This window comes from Coloeus monedula (genome assembly GCF_965178545.1).
Source record: "Coloeus monedula genome assembly, chromosome: 24".
Classification (NCBI taxonomy): Eukaryota; Metazoa; Chordata; class Aves; order Passeriformes; family Corvidae; genus Coloeus; species Coloeus monedula.
Window position 1 is genome coordinate 4,522,431 of NC_138804.1, and position 21,662 is coordinate 4,544,092.

Sequence of the window (21,662 nt, forward strand, 5' to 3'; positions counted from 1 at the left end):
ACGGGCACAGGTTGCCCCAGAGAAGCTGTGACTGCCCATCCCTGAAAGTGTCCAAGGCCAGGTTGGACAGGCTTGGAGCAACCTGGGATAGTGGAAGGTGTCCTTGCCCATGCTTTAAGATGAGCTTTAAGGTCCCTTCCAATCCAAACCATTCTGTGATGAAATAGGCATAAACCTCTCCCTTTCAACGCGTTTCAAGGGCCTCCATTTGTTCACTCAGGACTGTTATGGCCACAGGGCTCCTTACTGCTCTCAGTTTCCAGCAGGTCCTGCTGCTGTGTACGTGGGTCAGGTGTGCAGGCTGGGGATCAGTAGGAAAGCTGTGTGTGCGGGGTCCGTTTGTGATGGCCGCGAGCGATGTGCGAGGCATGTGCTCGCTCAGGGTCCGATGGAGGCGAGCGAGGGCCGCGGGGTCGGAACCGGTGGCGGCTCCGCGGGTCGGGCGCGGGCACAAGGACGATCCACGCGCTCCAGGCAGCGCTGCGCGCTCAGGACCCGCCCGCCGCGGTGCAGCGCCCCCTGCTGCCTCCGGGGCTGCCCGGCAGAGCCGGCACGAGCGCCTCGGTGCGCGCGCGCGGCGGCACGGATGTGACGTCAGAGCTGGGGCCACAGCCCCCCGGGAGGTTCCTTTGTGCGGCCGGGGCGATGCTGGCGGGCGGCAAGAAGGGCGCGGAGGCGGCGGCGGGCGGCGAGGCCGGGCCAGAGGCGCCGGTGCCCCCGCCCGCCGCCGGCGGGGCGCTGGGCTCTTCGGATAGCGGCGGGGCTTCGGAGCGCACGCCCCGCAAGAAGGAGCCGCCGCGGGCCTCGCCTCCGGGCGGTGTGTCGGAGCCGCCGGCTGCCGGGGCCACCCCTGCGCCCGGCGCCGAAACCACCGGCATCGCCGAGACCCCCGAGGGCCGCAGGACCAGCCGCCGCAAGCGAGCCAAAGTAGGTTTGGGACGGTCTGGTTGCGGGCCCCGCTGGCGCCTCGTGCGCGACGTGCTTGAATCGGCAGGCCCCGGCCCTGTTCGGGCCAGCTCTTCCTCAGGGCGTCCCGGGCCCCGGCCCTGCCGGGGCTTGGGGCTCAGCATGGGATCGGGCCCTGCCGAAGGGGGCGGGGAGTATGCCTGGGAGCGGGGGCTGCGGTGTCGTGAGTGCAAAGGACGAACACGCGGGCGCCCCGGAAGCCACATTGTCTTAAGGTTAAGATCAAGATTCCCTGTTGTCCTAGCTCACCTTCGCGGGCTCTGGGGAGGACTCGTGTCCTGTCATAAAGGAGAGGTGTTTGCAGCTGTTCAGGAATTTCACGGTTCCTGACCCGTTACTGAGCAGTAAAAACACTCCAAATCCATGGTAGTGTATTGGAGCGCTCATGAGCTTACATTTTATCAGCAAATTCGTCTGTTACTATGATATATGGATGCAGCCTCTCGAGGCTCATGTACATGGGATGATGCTGGTTTTGCACGACTGTGAAGGTGATGGCCACACCCAGTCCAGCGTTCCTCACCTTCCCTCCATTGGCACTGGAGAGCTAAGTCAAGGCTGTGTAAGGGTAAGATTTAGCAATGAAATATGAAGGCTGTAAAGGGTCTCCAACAGTTTGGGTCTGTAGTATGTAATTTTTATCTGTTGTTCTGAATATATGAGAATATTACCTTTTTTACGTGAAACTTTTTCTTGGAACCTTGTTTCAGAAGATATTGAAGATCTTGGCTGTGCCCGGGGTTGGGGTGTTTGGCATGGAAGCTAAAATTACTTTTTGGAACTGTTCTGTCTTGTGGCATTGAATGTGGCTCTTCAGAGCTGTTGTATGATGTGATAACTGGACTGGTCCTTCACACGCAGGACCTGTTGGGTAGGTCAGTGTGGTGCATCTTGTAAATCAAAATAAGGTAGATGTAGACTGTACATAAGGCATTTTTTACAATGAGGGTGTTGAGGCCCTTGGACATGTTGCTCAGAGAAGCTGTGACTGCCTCATCCCTGGAAGTGTTCATGGACATGTTGGACAGGGCTTGGAGCAACCTGGTCTAGTGAAAGGTGTCCCTACCCATAGCAGGGTGGGTGAAGATGGGTTTGAATGTCCCTTCTAGTCCAGACCATTCTGTAATCTTCAGAGGCAGCATTCCTGCTTTATAGTGGTCTGTTAACAAGTAGGAATTAGTGCTCTATGTGGATTGTGTGTTGGTGATGTTTCTTTGCACTGACAGTATCTATCTGCAAAGGGCATTTGTCTCTTGTGCACCATCTGTCCCCTTGAGCATTCAGGCCAGCATGAGACCTTCCCATGAATTTGTGTGGTGTGAACTTAGTTTGGGAGGGTATCTAGGTTGAAAATAAATCTAGGGAAAAGCTTAGGGTTTTTTATTGGACTTGATTGTTCTTTGAAAATTGTGGCAGCTCAAAGGGAATGGGAGATTTCAGAGGGCCTGTGGACAGAAGTAGTGTGTGTGTGGCTTCAAATACCTGTGGTAATCTATGGATGTGCTGAATGGTCACTGTTACTTGCTTCAGAGTGGGAGTTCACAGAAGGTCCTGGAGGTGCAACAGTGTGAAAAACTGAATATGCTGGAGATTGTGGAATGTAAATATTTAAAAGATAGCAGATCATGGAGTATGTTAATGTCTTGAAGAATCCAGGGTTTCCTGTACGCAGGCTTCCCAAAGCTACTTTGAATTGTGCCCATTATTGCCCCTTCTTAGTGACTGAACTTCGACTGTGAAAGATTTTTTGTTCTTTTGGTGAGAAATCCAGAGCTGTTTTTGTCATTTCCTGGGGGAAGCTGACCTGTCGGATGTGGGAGGGTCACTAGCTGCTTTCTTTTTCTTTTTCCCATGGCTGCATATTGAGAAGTGCTTTTTTCCTTTCCAGTCAGTGGGGAAATTCAACACCAGTGTACAAAGCTTTCTTACTTTGGATTAAAGCTTGATTGGCTAAGCAGTATGAGATGCAGCCCTTCCAGGCTAGTTCTTGGGGTTTCCATGTTCCTTTAAATTGGAGTCGGGTGCGGGTTTGGCTGGTAATTTTATTTATTTTTACTGGAGAACAGAACAAAACATATATGGCAATAAAGATTGGGGGAGGATGAGGGAAAGGGATGTTTCTTGTGTTGACCATTCTGGAGAGGAAGCAGCCGTGAGCCTCTGTTCCAGTGCAAGATTCCCAGTAAGCAGGAGACCATACAGGACACAGGTGGGATTTCCACAGGAAATCTTGTGTATACTTCTGGTTATCTCTGCTTAGCTGATGAAATTCAAGTTTGAACATATGGAGTGGACATACAGGCTGCTGGTTATCCCTGAGTTTGGCAGGGAAGGAAGGGAAGAAAACCAGAGAAGTTAAATGATAATATAACAAATACACATAAACTGGGCTTGATGTGAGTAGAAAGTTCCTACTATAGGGTGCTGAAGATTTATTTTTTTTTAGGTTGAGGCAAAAGCATTTGGAACTTGTTAAGCTTTGTTGCATTTTATAACATGGTATCTGTGGTAAGACTCAGCATAAGGTAACTCAAGCCTTTTCTTTAAACTGTAAGCAATTTTGTTACTTGCAACATTAATGTTAGTAGCATGACTTACAGACATTTTCAGTGTATTTATGTTCTGTTGTGCTTTTTACAGGTGGAGTATAGAGAGATGGATGAGAGTCTTGCAAACCTGTCAGAAGATGAGTATTACTCTGAAGAAGAGAGAAATGCTAAAGCTGAGAAAGAGAAAAAACTACCCCCACCACCTCCACCGGCTCCTGCAGAAGAAGAGAATGAAAGTGAGCCAGAGGAACCGTCTGGTGAGTGAAGAGGGACCTTCTCCTCTGACACTATTTACCTGATTTGTTAACAGAAATTAGGTAGGGCCGGGTGTGGCATCATGAATCCCATGTCTGGTTTCAATCTGATTTTGAATAATTGTTCCACAGTGTTTTATTTGGTGGCCCCGTGTGTGGAAGGAGGGGGAAACACAGAACAGCCCAGTAAAGATAGGAATATGCATTAATCTAATTCCAAATGAAGCCAAACCTCTTGTGCTATATTCTCATGATCCTTATTGACTTGTCTTTGGAAGCTTATTGACCAGAATAGCCTCTCTGGCTCTCTGCTGCCACACCTGCTTGTGTACGAACATTCCTTGGAGAAAGAAGAGGTTAGGTTTATGGGGGGTTTGTTATGCAGAAGAACAGATTAATCTACTGTGATTCCTGTGGCTTTAAACTATGACTCTAATCTTAAGTTCTGGTTGGATACGGTTTGCTTAAATTTTAGTGCTTTCCTTATTACCTTTGACAGAGCTTCACTTTACATTGAGAAGTTTTTTGGTTAGTCTTGTTCAGGAGGCAGCTTTTGAAATATGTAGTAGTAGCAGTACCCTATTCTTTACCTCCATTGTGTTTACAATTACCACCATTAGTGAGATCTGTTGGTGGGGTATCACTCAGCTGTATAGAAGGTCATGCTTTTGCAAAGTTCGGAGTCAAGAGATTTAATGAGATAACATGTATACTAGTTGGTTTTAGACAAGAGCTGAAATCTAGTAGTTGAATCTTTGCAGGTTCATCACTTATGTGAGTCACTTAGTCTTCAGTTATCTTAGTTTTATTTTTGGCTGGCAGGTTTGAGAATGTATGCATAGCACTGATGTTAACTTGGGGATACCTACCTTCAGTTGCAGAAAAGGTAATAAAAGCTATGGGTGTGTTTTATCTCTTAGGATTTGCCATTGTAACCTCTCCTTGTTACAGCTGTTGGCTCCTGCCTTGATAGAGGAATACTATAGCTCATATGCTTGACTGAAATACTTGCAGTGATAAAAATCCTGCCACCCCAGTTGTAGCTGATGTAGCAAAAATGGAATTTTAATAGGTGTAATTAAGCAGATATTTTAAGCTTACTATTTAATTTAGCTTAGACATTGTGTTTAATCCTTGAGACCTAATATTAATGCATTTTTTATTTCTCTCAGATTCCATTTTGTGCCTCTAAGAATGATTATTGAAATCAGCTGGAGGCATAATCAGTGAAGTACAGTGGAACAGGTTTTATCCCATGAAGGAAGAAACATGGAACATCAGCAGTGATGAGTCATGCTATTCTATACACACCACAGCCTGTTAAAGAGTTATTTTGCGAGCACTATCTTTTAGCCATCTAAATAGAATCAATTTTCAAACAGGCTGTATCTAGCTGCCTAGAAATGGGTATATTTTGGGTCATCATATAATTTCTCTATTCCTAGAAATTCTGTGATATGCGTGAAGCAGTAAAGTAGAAAGAAGACAAATTTCAAGTTGTTATTCCCTAGCTAATCTTGCTGTAATTTGAAAGGTTTCTGAGACTATATATGTTTGTGGATCTCTCTGTTTTTGTCTTTATTAATATAGGCATCAAGAACATCAGGTCATCTTATGCTGGCTGTTAAAAGTGCATTGAAACTTCTAATTCAGCTACCCTTTAGGAGGAGGCGGCATGGAGTCTGCTGTATATAAAAGCAGTGTTTATAATTGAGGTTTTTTCTCTCTCTGTCACTTTGAAGGAAAAATTAAAGTGTTCAATAAGAAATACTAAATTGGACAGTAATACTAGAGCAGGATTGCATACTGAAAATCTAGGAAAATTTTAGTTAGCTTGTGTATTTCTGTTGATTTATTCTCATTGCAGACCTTAAAAAATTCCTTTCTGTGTTTTAAGCCTGTAAAAATTGAGGTACTGCAGTAGAGGCATAAAGCTGCCGCATTACAGCTTTTGAATTGAAAAGCCTGATTGTGCAACTTAAAAATGTCCTGGTGCCAGTGTCTGGTATTTCATTAGCCTGTCCCCGCAGAAAGCTTACAGTGAAGGGGATTATTAAGTGTCACACTTCAGGTGACAGCAAAATGGTGGTTTTCTCTGAGTGGGTTCCATTCATGTGTTCAGCTGTGGGGAATTCCAAGTGGTTTGGCTATTACAGTCTAGATTTACAAGATATACTGCATGCTATTGCAGAGCAGCTTTAAAAGGTGTGACAGTATTTAATGGTTAAGATAATTTCCTTAGAGTATCTCTTCTCTTTTTAGTTGAGGAATACTGTCTAATAGCAAAAAGCTTCCAAACTCCCTTTCGGTGCTGAGTGATGACATTTGTGTTCTTGTTTGCCAGTATCCCTTTTGGAATCAAAGAGCTTGCTTCTTTTGTGTTTTTTTTTCCTCTAAGGATCTTTGTTTTGTTTTTCCTCACCAAATTAGATTTTCATGTTTAGAACTACAGAAGATTTTCTTTACTAGCTCCTGGGCTTTTAGTATTGTCAGTATTCTTACTTCATGGTAATCCTATATTTTTAGGTGCAGTTTTCCAATGAACTGAATATGATCAAGATGAACATAAAGGGAATAGTCAAACTGAGTGGTGCTTTGTCTCTTTATTTTATCTGACTTGTCTGTTTTCCTAAATAAGTTCAGTACTCTGTGATACTTGTGCGCTGCTATTCTTAATTCTGAGACAGTGGATAATTATATGAAGTAGATTCCTTTGTGGACCTTCTTCCTGATTGCTCTTCAGCTCATGGTCTGTTGTTCTGTTGTGTTGAGACTTTGAGCAGATTCTGCTCCTCACACATGTTCTGTTGAGCTGCAATAGTTTGATGTTAACATGGATCAGCGGTTTGCTTGCTGCTAGTTCCTTTAAAACTAGAACCTTCCTTTCAGGGAAGGAGAGGCAATCTTCACTAGCAGGCTTTGTTTACACACTTCTCTGCTCAGACTGAGCAGCATTTAGAATTGTGTCCAAGCAATCAGTAATAGTGATGAGAAGAGGAAGATACAGATTTCTTTCTGTAAGTAATCCGAGAGCGATTTTTTTCCCCTCTGCTCATTGTCAGTGTTAATTCAGGGATTATGAATACCACAGACTGATGTCAGAATCTTCTTAATTTCTTAACTTGGGGAAGACACAGGTGAAACTTTTATTGCAAATTAATGGCCTATGCTTGAGTGTAAATATTTATGTTTCAGTGGTGTTAGTCTCTCCCAGAATGGAAGCAGGTCTTGAAATGTTCCCAGCAATATAAGGTACTTGCAATGTAGATCAATTAAAGAATTTTATCTTGCTGCTTCAGATGTGTTTATTCACAGAATCATAATTTGGGGCTGTCAAAATACAATTACTTGTCACAGTCTCTCTGTGAGTTTTTCACTTCCCTGCTGGCAGACTGATTTTGTACAAGTACTAACTATTGCTCCTCTGCTGTACTGAGTGAAAATGTCTGTCCTTTTTCAGTTCCTGTTTTGTTTTATCTGCAGATGTTTAGTGTTTTGACATTCTAGATTAATCCAATTTAGCATAGTATGGAAACATTTGTTTAACTTTCTATGTCTTGCTTTAGGGGTTAAATCTGTAGTTCAGATGAAATTCTTCTCAGTTAGTGTATCCCCTAAGAGCCTTAAATTACAGTCTGGCAAAACTGTCCACCCAGACTCTAAAGAGTGTTAACAATTGTGTGTTTAGCCTCAGGTTAGACCTTGCTCTTACCTGTTTGGAGATTACACCTGAACAGTTGTGTTCTAGGAAGTGACTGTTCCATTCCAGTGACTATTGCAGTGTGTTTCAGTGCATGTTGGTTTGGACTTGCTGACTGTTGAAGTGTGCGGTTTGAAGGAGCCTTGGTATAGCAGGAGCCAGCTGAACAGCACTGGGCCATCTCTGAAGTGTGCCATGGCTTCCTGAGCTCTGCAGGTGACAGGACTTCAGGCAAACCTCTGATTGTGGAAGAATATTGCTCATGAGCTCAACTCAGAGCTAGTGTCTCCTGTGAAGTGAGCAGTGTGTGAGGTGTGTAATGGCACTGTTTCCACAGACACTGCAGCTGTACTCATCTCTCTTCTCAATGTGCTCTGTTGCTGCTTGTATTGCAGTCCTATTTAGGACTTACATGCAGGCTAAGGTAATTCTGAGACTTCTTCAGAACTTTCGGATGAATACTTAGCCTTTCCTCATATTTCCATCGCTGGGAATGTTGAAAGACTGATGTCTTTCAGTGCTGGGTATTGATCACATCGCTGATCAATGATATGACGTGTATTTGGCTTCAAAGGCAATCTTAAGTGTGTTAGAACACTGATGGCGCATCAAGGGTACTGAAGCCAAAGTAAGTGGTCTGAGCCTTTCAAGAAATGTTCTAGCATCAAGCTTAAAGGAAGGGTTTATGGCAAAAAAAAAAAAAAAAAAAGGCGCTCCTATTTTGAACATGAGAGGCTTTTCAAAATGCTTTAAACTGTCCCCTTGGGATATGGGGAGACTTGGGAGCACCAAAGGCAAGGTTATCAAATTCTTAGGGTTTAAGATCCATAGAATCTGATGGTATCCATCCACCAGATCATAAGTATTTAGCCACCAGGAATGCTACATATGGTGTACTTCTTTATTTCCCATAAAATCTGATGTAAAGCGTTCCAGTAACATGGATAACACTTTAGAACGTAATTTTTTGGTGCCCTGAACCTAGGTTCCAGAAGATGGGATTCTCAGCAAATGGGTTTAGTTAGTTGGTGAAATTTAATATCTGAAACGCCAACTGCCCAGCCTTTATGTCCAGTATGGTTTAACTTATGGAGTAAGGTCCCTGAGTTCTCCTCTTTCCTTCCACAGGGCAAGCAGGAGGACTTCAAGACGACAGTTCTGGAGGGTATGGAGACGGCCAAGCATCAGGTGAGGGTGGCGTTTGATGCTTGCCACTGAGTAGCAAGAGCCGCCAAGTTAGGGATTGATGCTTGCAAGTGCGCATGGGTGTGGTTGTCCCGAATTTAGCAAGAGATGCAGGAGTTGTGTACCCACCTGTTTAAAAAGTGTGGGTTATTCAGATTTCAGTTGAGGTCTGTAACAACTGCGGAAAAGGGCACTAGCTAATCTGTGTTGAAATGCCTCAGGCCGATCTCTCATCCCTCCACTCCTCTCCATGTTCAGAGGAGTCTAAATTTAAAAAAAAGCTGTTTCTTACCTAGCCAGTTTGTATCACCTAGATTGACACACTGAGCCCTGGGCTTTAGAACAGTATACCCTTTTTTATAATCTGCTGAAGAAACATAGCATGGAGTACCTTTTTGCTCATTTCTTTTTGTCTTTTGAAAGGCTTTGTGTTTGACCTGTGTGCCAGCACTTAGCCCAGGAGGTTGTCTGCTGGGCAGATTCACAGTCTGTTGCTCAGTGGACTGGATTGTGAATTGCATTCGCCATTTGGCCTTGGTACTGCTGCTGGCAGTACTCACTGCTTCGTTCACAGGATTGATGTCTTTACTCTTAAGTACTTGGAGTACTACTTAAAATCTTCCTCCAACTCTGCTGCTTTTGCTCTCACTTCAGGATTAGGGTTTTCAACAAAAGAGTCAAAGGCTCCAGAACCTATTCTGTACCTCCAAGTTGCTCTTTTTGAAGCAAATAGAACTTCAAGATACTCATCTAAGAGCGCATCCTTTGCTGTTGTAAGTAAGGGAGCCGAATACTGTTATGGATGTTACCACTTGCATGGAACTGCTGTCTATCATGGTTGATGGGCTTAAGGATGCCTTGCCTATTTCATTTTTAGGCAGGCATTGGCTGATTGGAAATTCTGCATATTTTGCGTTTTGTATTATATGCTGACAGTATTCTCTAACAACTGTCCAGTTCAACAGCCAGAAACCTTTCAGTGTGTTCATCTGCAGATGTTTTAGTAAGTCTTTAAATGAGCAGCATCCCTCAGGATTTCTTCTGTGGGGAAGGATATAATCAAAACTTCAGCCAGTTAGTTGCTAATGGTGAATGTCAGGAAATGGGCAAGTGTGTGTGCACAAATGTGTGTGAAGAGGAGCTGATAATCCAGTCTAGGCAGAACCATTCCTTCAGTTGCCTGCCCCAAGGAGAACCATGTAGTTTTGAACTGATAATCCCTGTAATCTGTGGCTTTCATGAAATACAAGCAGTAAGGGTGTGAAATGGGATTTAGTCAGCCTGAAATCCAAATCCATTTACATTTGAGCTGTGTTGTTGCAGAAGTGCAAGGACATCTAGTTCTTGTAAGATCTTCCAGTGGTTGGTCAAACAAAAATGGTATCTTTGCTATTAATAACTATGCTTTTTCTAAATTCTTGTATTGGATGCTCTTGTGGGTTGTTTTATTAGCTTTTTTCTTTCCTCCTGAATACCTGTGCTCATCTGGAGCTATTCTGTCATTCTAGTTTTAAAGTTTGGGTATTGCCACAAAAGATATATGGCCTTAAAAGCCCCCACAACTCAACCCACCTGGGAGTTCTTTCCAAAACCGTTAGCAGCACCATGTCCTCTGGCTGCTCAGTTTGAAGAAATAAATCCCAAAGCTTTTCGATAAACTGCTGAGTTGCCTTAAATCCACACATCTGAGAGTTTGCTGGTATTTGATGACTACATGGCTTTTTAGCAGGTACCTGGAGGAGCACAATTCTTTTAGCACAAACCTGTAAGAGGGAGTCAGGTTCAGCGTTTCAGGTCTTTAACTAGCTATTCTCTGAAAATTGTGCTGCTGAGCTTTTTGCTAGCACTTGAAGATCTAGAACCTTAATTAAGATTGTTAGCATTAGTAAAGTATCAGAGAACTGGTAACTGGTTTGATTTCCATGGCCAGTTTTACAGAATTCCTAGCTGAGCATATGCATTCCTACACAGATGTTGGCACACTTGGGCCAATGTTAGATGGAGGGACAGCAGAAGGTTTGGGGAATGGTTATTGCTGGAGAAACTAAAGTTGTAGTAGAGCTGTGGGTTTCTATTCCACAACTGAATTATTAGTGCAGGAAACATTGTGGGTGTGTCAACTTCTCCTATGGTTAATTTTATTTTGCTTGCAATGCTCTGTAGCTTCTATTACTGATTTATTCATGTTGTAAAAATTGTGTAAATGATTACAGACAGTTTTCTTTACCTTGAGTCATCACAGATATTTTGATCCTTACTTGTGAATGAATTTTTGGTTGTGGGTTTTTTTTGGTTGGTTGTTTTTTTGTTGTTTGTTTGAGGTTAGGTTTTCTTCTTTTGTCGTTCTGGGTTTTTTTGTTGATTGGGGCTTTTGTGTGGGGTGTTTTTGGTTGGTTTGATTTGGGGGGTTTTGGTTTGGGGTTTTTTTTGTTAGTTTCACAACCATTTCCTTCCTAGATTTTTTTCAGCACCTTTGGGAAGTAAAAATGCTTGGAAGTTAAAGGGGTGTGTGGTGGCACCAGAATTAAAAGCAGGGAATTCCTCTGTCTGGTACAGTGACATGTACTGCTGTACATGAACTTCAAACTCTTAAATGGTTGTCTTGGTTAGTGTAACACACTGCAAGCTTATATTTACTTTGCTATTTATTGTAATCTTTTGAACAATTCCAGTTTCAGCAAATGATCTTAACCTCACTGTGTTACTTGTGGGGCTTTTTGCCCATGGGATGTATTGGCTTCTGTCTTTCTAGATTGAATGCCTTGTCCTCTGTCCTGTTCGAAGTTACTTCTAGGACATGGGAGATTTATATTGTTCTTGCTGTATTTCACATCTCAGTACTTCGTTTTGCTCGCTATGCCTGCAGGATTTGCTTTCTGCACTCTACTTGTACTGTAGCACTTGATGCAGCTGTGTCTTAGTTTGTCACTTTATCTATAGTACAGAGACTGAGGAAAGCAGGGTACAGAAATGTAGTTACATCACTGCCAGTGTGTGAATTGGTAGAAATGCAAGTTCCTGTATGAATGAAGGCTTTCCATAGAGAAAACCTCTCCTGTATGGGTTCAGCGTCAGTCTTTTACATATGGAGCATTTAAAAAGAAAAGTAAGAAATCTGTTGTTTGGAGGCAGCACTTGGGAAGGGAGCACAAGAAATGCGTAAGTGTGATTGTATTTCATTGCACTGCCTGCTGTAAATATATCAAATATGCAAAATGAGAGTTTAAGGTGGGTTCCTCTAGCTGGAGAAGGTCTATGCAAATTAAACTTTGAGAAGCAGGTGAGAGGGGATGGTAGACGCTGTGCTTATATATTACAGATATTATGGCTTTGAACAGGTTCTGAAACGTTTTTCCGATTCTGTTATAAACTGGAAACCCCACAAATTAAGGACAACATCTAAAATACTTACGTTTTATTGACACTATATACGTGTGTGTGTGTGTGTATATATATATATGTTTTATATAATATATTGATATGTGCCCCTGCCCCACTTATTTTTCAGGCTTTGTTTTTTGGGGGTTTTTGTTTATCTCCCCTGTAGTGTAGCTTTTTCATTATCTCTAGATGATACTTGTAATTCAAAGAACTGTTGGCTTGGAAACCTGTATGTCTTGCAGAAGTAAATAAAAGGACTAAATAAAAGCATCACATGAAATTGACCACCATATCGTCTCATGGCTGAATGAACTTGCTAGGAAGGGTAGTGTTCCTTTGCAGTGCCTGTAGACTACTTGTCTTTTTATTGTAGGTGTGGAGGGTGCAGCTTTCCAGAGTAGACTTCCACATGACCGTATGACATCTCAAGAAGCTGCCTGCTTCCCTGATATAATCAGTGGGCCACAGCAGACTCAGAAGGTGTTTTTGTACATCAGGAACCGCACTGTAAGTTTGTTGTAAAAGTATTGGTGAAAAAAAGGGTAGGGAATTTGTGTACCTTGCTGAGACTTTTTGGCAGTTACCATGTCTAGCAATTGATGGAATTTTTGTTTTTGAGAAAATGAGGTTTCATTTCTGGCATCCTGTCATGCTCTTAAGTTGTTAAGAAATGTGCTATCCAGTTCTCGATCAAAGCAGTGCTGTGAGCAGCATAAAGAATCTCTAGTGTATTTACAATATTCAGGGATCAAGACTTTCTCCTGTATTTTGAAAAGAGTATTTTGGAATACTGAAGTCATGTTAGAAAAATTAACAGTAGGAAAGCAAGAAATATTTTGAAAATTGCTGTGTTCCCATAGTTAAGGGACAAAACACCTTAGGTACCACTCCATTTTTTCACAGACTAAAGATGATCAAGAAACATTGCAGGGTATTGACCATGGTAACACCCAGTGCTTAATAACTTAAAAGAAGTTATTAAAAATTTATCTTAATGCTAAGAGCGTGACTTCTGCTACTCCTGTAAAATTTTCCTCTTGACTCAAGTTCCAACTTTTGGGAAGTCATGAGATATGTAAAAACAGGCCAGATTGTACCAAAAAGTTTGGAAAACAATTTGCACAAAATGAATAGTGAGTAATCCTTTTACAAATGTGTTAGAAGCAGAAAAGCCTTCCACTGGAACTAAGAAATTAATGGAGAGAGATATTTGCAGGGAAAAGCAGCACTGCTGGTCTGTGGGCCTTATTCACTACAGAGGAACTTCTCCAAGTTCCTGAGCAGGAATCCTGTTTGAGGAAGGCTTGTGAGAGGATCTCTTCCAGCGAGGATAGCAGAGACTATGGAACAGCTGATATCAACCCAGTGCTCAGCAGAACTGCAAACTGCAGTGTGCAGCCTCTTAATTAGCCATTTTTCCTCAAATAGCCTCCCAAATTATAAGGAATTTTTTTGTTAATCATTCCTATTCATTATAGTTGTAGGATTTCCACTTTAATTTGCTATCTGTGAGGAACTGTGAAGCTCAGTAATGCAACTCTAGACAGATACCCAAATAGATGTCTAATTATGGAATGTAAAATGGTGTGGAGATGCTATGTATGACCTAGATCTAGGCATGGAACAGTAAAATTATTTATTAACTCCTGCCTCTGTGCTAGAAAGTAGGACTTCTGTTGGTAAAACAGTTCTTTTCTAGTATGAATTGGCCTACTAACATATCACAGACAGTTCTTCCTGCTTGATTTTTGAACTGTAACTGTCCTGTAAATACGCTTTTTTGTGTATATGTGGCCAGTGTAGTCCATGGTAGTGTCTTATATTGGTGAAGATGGATTGGATCATTAAATGTTGGAGATAATAAACCTTGTAACATGACAAAATACTGCTGTAGCTTTTATGGAAACATGAAATATGATGACAAAAAGACAATGCTGGCTGATGTTGCCAGATTCATGCATCTTTGTGCTACCTTGGTGCATTTCCACTTATTTGAAATGGTGTGAGAATTTCAAACAGATTGTATTACACCTTAAGGAACACCAGAAGGCAACGTTCAGTGTGGCTAGGGTAGTCCTGCCAAAGTTTAATTAATTAGGGGATTTCATCTCCTGACAGTATTGGGTAGCAAACACACACCTGGAAAACACCTCTTTTGTATTGCTTAATATGATGTGTTGTATTGTTTGTTTAAATACAGCTGCAGCTCTGGTTGGATAACCCAAAGATTCAGCTGACGTTTGAAGCAACTATCCAACAATTAGAAGCACCTTATAATAGTAAGTCAAGGTTTTCATTGCCAAAACTGTACTGTATGTATCATTGCTTTTTTCCTTCACTTTTGATTGGGGAGAAGCTGCTTCAGATGAGTCCTTTGTTAGTGGAGCACCATGAGTGGTCGTGTACAGACTGGGGTGTTGCATTATATTCATGGTTCAGATTTGTTAGAGTTCATTTGTTTGGTAAAGAGATACCACTAGCAGGATTCATAAAAGCAGCTGAAAAGATGGATTGTTACAGTAGGGTTAATTCATGTGCAGCTTTTAAGGTTTGCTACAGCTTCTTGGTGGTTTTTAGCTGTGAAACATTATTAATCATATGTTTTTTGGGAGGCATTAAGAAGTTGCATAAGACTTCGACTGGATGTGATGCAAGAAGGCAGTAAAAGAGTGAGGAGTTACTGCTTGCAAATGGAGGCCATTCCACACTTCTCAAACAAGATCCTAATAACCTGGAAAAAGGTGGAGGGGAGCCATAAAAAAAAAAGTTGAAGACAAAAATAGTGGTGAAATGAATGCAAATACACTGTCAAGGATTGCAAAATAGTGAATTATTGTGCTTTTAAAAAGAAAAATGAGAATTCAGTACTACAGTAAGAATTGGCGTAATGCTGGCAAATCACATCACAGTTCTGTGTCACGATCTTGGGATTTTGCAGTCAGTTTCAGGAAAGGTGTTCTTCTGCACTAGATTATAAGCATGTAATGTCCTGTACAGCTTTTCAGGCAGGATTGAAAACTGCAGTACAGCATGGGTGTTTTTCAGAAAATTAGCCTCAGGCATCCTCAGGAAGATGAGGAGGGCTGCAGAGCTGTAGGAAGGGATGTGTTTAGTGGGACTTGACTGGATTGCTGCTGTGAATATGTCCTCAGTACATATATGCTGCTGAGCATGCAGAATAATTTTGAGACTTTACACATTCTTTTAGGTGACACAGTGCTCGTTCATAGGGTTCACAGCTACCTGGAGCGTCATGGGCTGATCAACTTTGGGATCTACAAAAGAGTGAAGCCCCTTCCAAGTAAGGAACTTGGACATTGTTTCTAATTGAAGTTTTGTTTTACTGTTCTGTGATTTCTTAGGACAGCTTTTGAGTGCTCTTTTTCAGAATTGCAGTACTAAGAAAATGGAAGAAGGCTGGAAAGCTATCTGGCTATTGATGTTAATGTGTTCTATTTTGGCATAGAGAAGCCATGTATTTACATAAATCGCTTTGAGAGGAAAAACGTTGGCAAATCTTCTGTAGATAATTCTAAATGTAGACTGTCGCTTTTTAATGAGTTATCTTGGTTCCTCATTTGAATAACAAAAGTCAGAAACACAGTATTGTTCTTAGATTTGTTACATGCTTATGTGTTTCTTGAGTTTGCAAGTGAACTTCTCTACCCTTTCTACATTTTAGTCTGCTGGGATGAAAAAAATAAAACTATGATACTTTGTCCACAGTAATTAATATAAATGGCTTTCTTCTTCAGACAGCTGTCTGGAAGCATTTTTTCTCCTGTTTTCTTCCTTGTTCCAGATGTACTGCTAGTGTATTTTCCTTGTACGTGTCTTATTAAGAAAAACTATCAAGCGTTACTTTCAGAATTACTTCAGTTTTCTTTCTGTTAAAGAGTTTGTTCTGTCAGAACTACTCACGAAAAGGAAGCTGCTTTTTGTTCTTGGTATCTCTTAAACCCAACTTTAACGTGACTGCAATTTAGTACTGCACATATAAAGGACCACTGTAGGTGATTTTCCTCTTTCCTTAGCCAAGAAGACAGGAAAGGTGATCATTATTGGTTCTGGAGTCTCTGGGTTGGCAGCAGCTCGCCAGTTGCAGAGTTTTGGAATGGATGTCACAGTTCTGGAAGCCAGAGTAAGAATTTATGTGCTATTTTACTTCTATATGTCACCTTAACCAGTAACCCTATTCAGTACTAGAACAGGGCTGTGTCCCAGCAGCATGCTCAGGGTGGGTAAGCGTTTGTGGTGTTCCCGGCAGTCAGGATGGATTGCTGATACTGAACCTGTCTCACAAGGAACTGAGTGGATCTGTTCTTGCTGGGAGCTGGGTGATGCTTTCTCAGGGGTGGGCTGGATAGTCAGGGGCTAGTGTTGTGTGCTTACACCAGGAACTGCTTAGAATGACCTTCTTTCATGATTAGAAATTGGTTTCACCAGAAAGCAGAATGCAAATCCATTTTTTGAGAACTTGCTTGTTAAATATAATCATGGCTTGGAACTGCCGCACAACATCAGGTGGAATTTTAAGCCTGGATTAATTCTTTATTACTGTGTGCTGAACAGAGACTTCAAAATTAGTGCTACATTTTGTGGTATGTGAACTAGCTGCTTGTTTGTTCAGGAATAAGGTATTCTTCATATTCAACCCAAAGCGGAATCTCTCCTTTTTTTTTTAATTGAAGTTTTTTTCATATAATCTACTCAGTTGACAATAGCTTGATACATATTATTTTAAATTCATTGACCAATTGGACCTTATCTTATGTTTTACTCCCTGGCTTTGTTTTGTTTGTATGTTTGCTTCTGACACTTTTCTAGCACAGTTTAAAATAATCTGCTTTAATTTTTTTGTTAGAATAGCGTTTCAGGCTCTTAATTTTGCTACTTCTCTTGCTGCTGTTTCCCAGGTTCCACACCACTGCAGCAGTGCAACAGTCTAATGGTTTAGGAGACTCTTGCTCACCTGAATATATTGGGTTTTCTTATTGTTTGCTTGGTTGGGTTTTGGGGTTGGTTAGGGTATTTTTGAAGCTGGAATTAATTAGCTGTAACCTGGATTTTGTTCTGTGCATCATGATTATAACTAGTATGTAGAGCTGGCAAGAGGCTATTTTAAAATAATGCACAGTATTTTTCAGCAATTATTCTCTAGGCTTCTCTTGAGTAGGCTGTATTTTTTTGGTTTTAAGGCTGCTTGGTGGTTTTTTGCATTATTCTGTAATTCAGGTGATAGTTGTTTCTTTGTTTCCACTGATTTTCTGTAGCTTTCAGACTATTAGTTTACATGCTTCTGAACTGCTGGCTTAATTATTAAAAATCAAACTTTGCATTTTTATGTGAATTGATCGCTGGCTGGGATCTTTGCCTAATTGTAACCAGTATTTTTCTCTGATACCGTCCTGCTAATTGGATGAGAATAGGGAAAGGTGACTTTTTTTTTTTTTTATGAAGTTTGCAGTGGTAGGGAAGTAATTGTCATCTTTAGTAATCTCTGACAATAATGAAAAGGTTTTTTTGTGCTTCTAAAATGGACTGCTGATTCATGGTTATCTTCTTGATAGCACAGCTGAATTATTTCCTATATAGCTGTTGGCTTTAGTGGTAGGAGGCAGGGGTGTTGCCTGGAATAAAATACAAAACTTTTCCAAATTGTGTTAAAATGATAACATAAAATCAAATCTTTAACTGAAAGGCCTTCAAGGTGCACAATATGCACACATGGTACAGTATTTCCACAATTTTATAAGGTTAGTTGATTAGTATACCTAGCAAATTAGTATACCTAGCAAATCTAGAAGAGTAGTTGGTTAGGTAATTTTCTCCCGGGCTCTGCCCTGTTGAAGCCCTCCCTCCTGATCTTTTAGCCCTGCACTTTATTGTGTCTGTGATATATGGTGCAAAACAAAGTGTCCTTGCTAGACTAAAGGGAAGACTAAACAGAATTTCAAGAATGTATTATTAAGAGTTTGTTAAACTGCGGGAGAGGGCAGGAAAAGTACTAGAAGTTATAACTAAAGTTACAAATATATGAAAAACATATAAAAAGCTAAAAATCTTTAGGCCTCAGGGGGAGGAGGAAATCTAATACATAATTAAATTTGTCCATGGACAATGAAGGGATTGGCTTCGGAATCACAGTGGATCCTACTGTAGAAATACTTTAATCTGCCCAAATCAGATTAGGCATCTTTTTTTCTATTTCTTTCCTTTTTTCTTCTCCTTTTTAAAATGCAATTTAAACATTTTATTCCTTAACTTAGGCAAATTACATGTGATTGAGTTCATTTGCAGAGGTTTTTGGCAAAGTGTATGTTCGGTTTATTGAACCTTCATTTAAGAGAATACTTGCACCATGTTTTGTAGAAGTTTCAGTGATTATATTTCAGTGAGATGTCTTACTGAATGTAACTGGAAGTTAATATTTTGTGCTTTTAAAAGGACCGAGTAGGAGGAAGAGTTGCTACCTTTCGCAAAGGGAACTACGTTGCAGATCTAGGAGCAATGGTGGTAACAGGACTTGGTGAGTTTTTCAAAATCAAAAGGACCGGGGAGGAAAATTGAGGGGCATAATGCTCTAACTGTGAAACCTTAATGCTATTTCCTTTCATGGCCAAAACAATTGGGTATTTTTAACTCTTAAAAAGTGTGTGTTCTCATTCAACCTTTTTGGCAGTTAGTAGTTTTCATAAATAGCAAAGCTATATGATGGGAGAGACCCTAAAGAGACAGAATGTGTTCTTTCAATTTACAGGGGAAAAAAAGGGAGGAGGGGAAATGCCATTCTAAAGAAAGAGCCATTCTAAAGAGAAGGACCTTCTTCAGAGTTTAAATCTCAAAAGTACTTTCTCCAAGTGATTTCAAAAATAGTTGTAAAAATAATGGCAAACAAGCCAAATTTCTTCCTATTTATTACTGTTTCATGGGATGGCATCAGTTACTGACGTGGTTACTCTGCTAAGAAGATGGGCAGGTCTTGAGTGTGGAATATCCTTCAGCAATGTAGTGAAATGATGAAATATTGTAAAACCTATAATAAACCCCCTTTTTTACTGGCTGCCTTAATTTTGTGTCTCTCGTGATTAGTCTTATTAAATTGCATACAGAAACTGGTTCCAGACAACTGAATTTGCAGAGTCATGGAAAAACAATGACTAGTGAAAGACTATCATATTTTTATGTTTAATTATAGAATCATAGAATCTTAAGGGTTGGAAGGGACTCCTTGTCCTATCAATACTGTTTCTGACAAGGAGTCCCTCTCTGGCTTCCCTGTAGGACCACTTCAGATACTGGAAAGTTGCTTTGAGGTCTCCACATAACCTTCCCTTCTCCAGGCAGAACAGTCCCAGCTTTCTCAGCCTGTCTTTGTAGGGGAAAGTGTTCCACTCCTCTTATCAACTTTGTGGCCTCCTCTGGACTTGCTCCAACAGTTCCATTTCCTTTTTATGTTAGGGATTCCAGAACTGTATGCAGCACTCTGGGTGGGGTCCCACAGGACCAGAGTAGAGGGGGAGAACTCCCTCCTTTGACCTGCTGGCCATGCCCCTTCTGAGGCAGCCCATTGGTTTCTGGGCTGGGAGCACTCAGTGCCAGCTCATGGTGAGTTTTTCATCAACCACCACCCCCAAGTTTTTCTCTGTAGGGCTGCTCAATCACTTCTCCACCCAATCTATAGGTGTGAGTGAGATTGCTGCAACCCAGATGCAGGACCTTGTACTTTGCTTTGTTGAACTTAGTGAGGTTTGCATCGGCCACCTCTCAAGCATGTCAAAGTCCCTCTGGATGGCATCCCTTTTCCCCAGTGTGTCCACTGCCAGCTCCCTCAGGACCTGCAGATGAGTCTCATCAGGTCTCATGGATTTGTGGACATTCAGGTTCCTAAGATGGTCTCAAACCTCAGCCATGAATGATCACTTGTTCGTGATAGGTGTTTCCTTTCCAAAACAATTTACCCTTTGTCTTGAATGAGGCAGCATATGCTATGAAGAAAGAAAGAAAGATTTGTGTAGGGATGGAGATGGTTTGAAAGGCATCTTTCGTATTTCTGAATGTGGAAGAGAAGAGGGAAGGATACTGAAGGAGTTGATCTTGTGGGTTTGAGAAGACAAAAGACTGAAGTAATGGGATCTTTTCTGGTTTTAATACTAAACCGTGAAAGAACTATAATTTTTGGTAGGTTGTTGAACTAGAAACATGAACTTATTTAGACCTACTTCAAAACTCTGTTCTGCTTTTTCAGTCACCTTTCTAAAGACAGGAAGGTGGCTGAACTTCCTCCTCTATTTTGAACAAACACACTGCATTTGCTTGAGTTGCAGAATCAGAGAACATTGGGAAGCTAGTCCTGAAAAACTTTTCCCAAAGTTAATTTTGTGGAGTAAGCCTGTATTGCCTTTGCTCTATACCATTTCCCACTTGTGTCCATTCTTTTCCTTTCCTTTGCTGTCCTCAGTTTGATATTTAGGGATTTGGGATGCTTAAAGTTGGTGCTTTCTGCCTTTCTTGTTGTTCTACATGGAGTCTCCTCAATTGTTTTCTAATTTTAGTTACACAGCTTCCAGGTACAGTTGGTGTCTGGGGTTCATCTTCACAACTTGTATTCACTAGTGTCACTTGTTGGAGTTCCACTGAGTTTTTAGGAACTGAATTATTTTGGTTTCATTTCCATGTCACTATGCTTGGACTATAGCTCCTGTTACTGTGCAGCTTTGAGAGCTTTCCATGACTTTTCAAACACTCTGCTTGCAGATGTGTTTACAGCTATAAACTCTCAATCATAGTAAGATTGCTGCCACTCTAGGGCTCTGCTTGTATAATCACCCTATAATCGTCCTGTCCTTGAAGTTTTGATGGGCAGATTTTTTTTCCATGTCCTCATTGCAGGAATCACTGTGAGGTGCAGACCTTTGGCAGTGTTACACTAGGTCACTGGAATGCATTCACTGAAGTTGGTGTTTTAGTCTCTGAAATTGCTTTAAATGTGGAGTTTTTTTGTTTAATTGCAGACAAATTTTACAGGAGTCTCTGTTAACTATATAAAATCTTTTCCAGGAGGAAATCCCATGGCTGTGGTCAGCAAACAAGTTAATATGGAATTGGCAAAGATCAAACAAAAATGTCCACTTTATGAAGCGAATGGACAAGCTGTAAGTCTGATACTGTTTCCATGATCCTTCTAAAAAAGAAGTGATATCTCAAGTATGTTTGTTGCCAGCCTATTGGTCTAGCATGAGATGGCTTTCAGAGAGAGGGAAGAAGGAAAGTGTCTGTCCCTTTTTAGGCATTTTAGTAATATTGTAGCATACCTGCACATATTCCTCTAAAACCTGCTCTTTCCATGTGAGTTTTTACCTCTGCATTTCAGAGGTTTGTGGAAACCAAGTTCCTGTTTGTTTTTCCCAAATTCATTACTGCTTTTCCTTAGATGGTCATCTGTCTTGCTCTTTGAAACAATTATCTGCTGTGCTGGCACTCTAGCTTCTGTTCTTGCTGGTACTCCTTTTCCCCAAAACAAATCATTCTGGCTGCTGTACTTTGCTGCTGGTTTTTAAAGGATTGACTAACCAGTGCTAACTGGTTGAATGCATACAACAGCTCAGCAATAATAATCTAGAGCTG

At 41.2% G+C, this 21,662-nt stretch overlaps 1 protein-coding gene across 3 annotated transcripts in view; it reads left to right on the top strand.

Moving 5' to 3' along the window:
- Window positions 1–644: 644 nt before the first annotated feature.
- KDM1A (lysine demethylase 1A) overlaps window positions 645–21,662 on the top strand; it is a 38,712-nt gene continuing 17,694 nt past the window's right edge. Inside the window, exons 1-9 of one of the 3 annotated variants that reach the window (XM_082296595.1) lie at window positions 645–927; window positions 3,607–3,772; window positions 8,598–8,657; window positions 12,409–12,542; window positions 14,236–14,314; window positions 15,244–15,336; window positions 16,070–16,176; window positions 18,483–18,564; window positions 21,096–21,190. In XM_082296595.1, the coding sequence (XP_082152721.1) occupies window positions 646–927; window positions 3,607–3,772; window positions 8,598–8,657; window positions 12,409–12,542; window positions 14,236–14,314; window positions 15,244–15,336; window positions 16,070–16,176; window positions 18,483–18,564; window positions 21,096–21,190 (1,098 nt within the window). In that variant the 5' untranslated portion in view covers window position 645. The remainder of the gene's footprint in view (window positions 928–3,606; window positions 3,773–8,597; window positions 8,658–12,408; window positions 12,543–14,235; window positions 14,315–15,243; window positions 15,337–16,069; window positions 16,177–18,482; window positions 18,565–21,095; window positions 21,191–21,662) is intronic. The other 2 variants (XM_082296596.1, XM_082296597.1) reach the window with 2 other exon arrangements.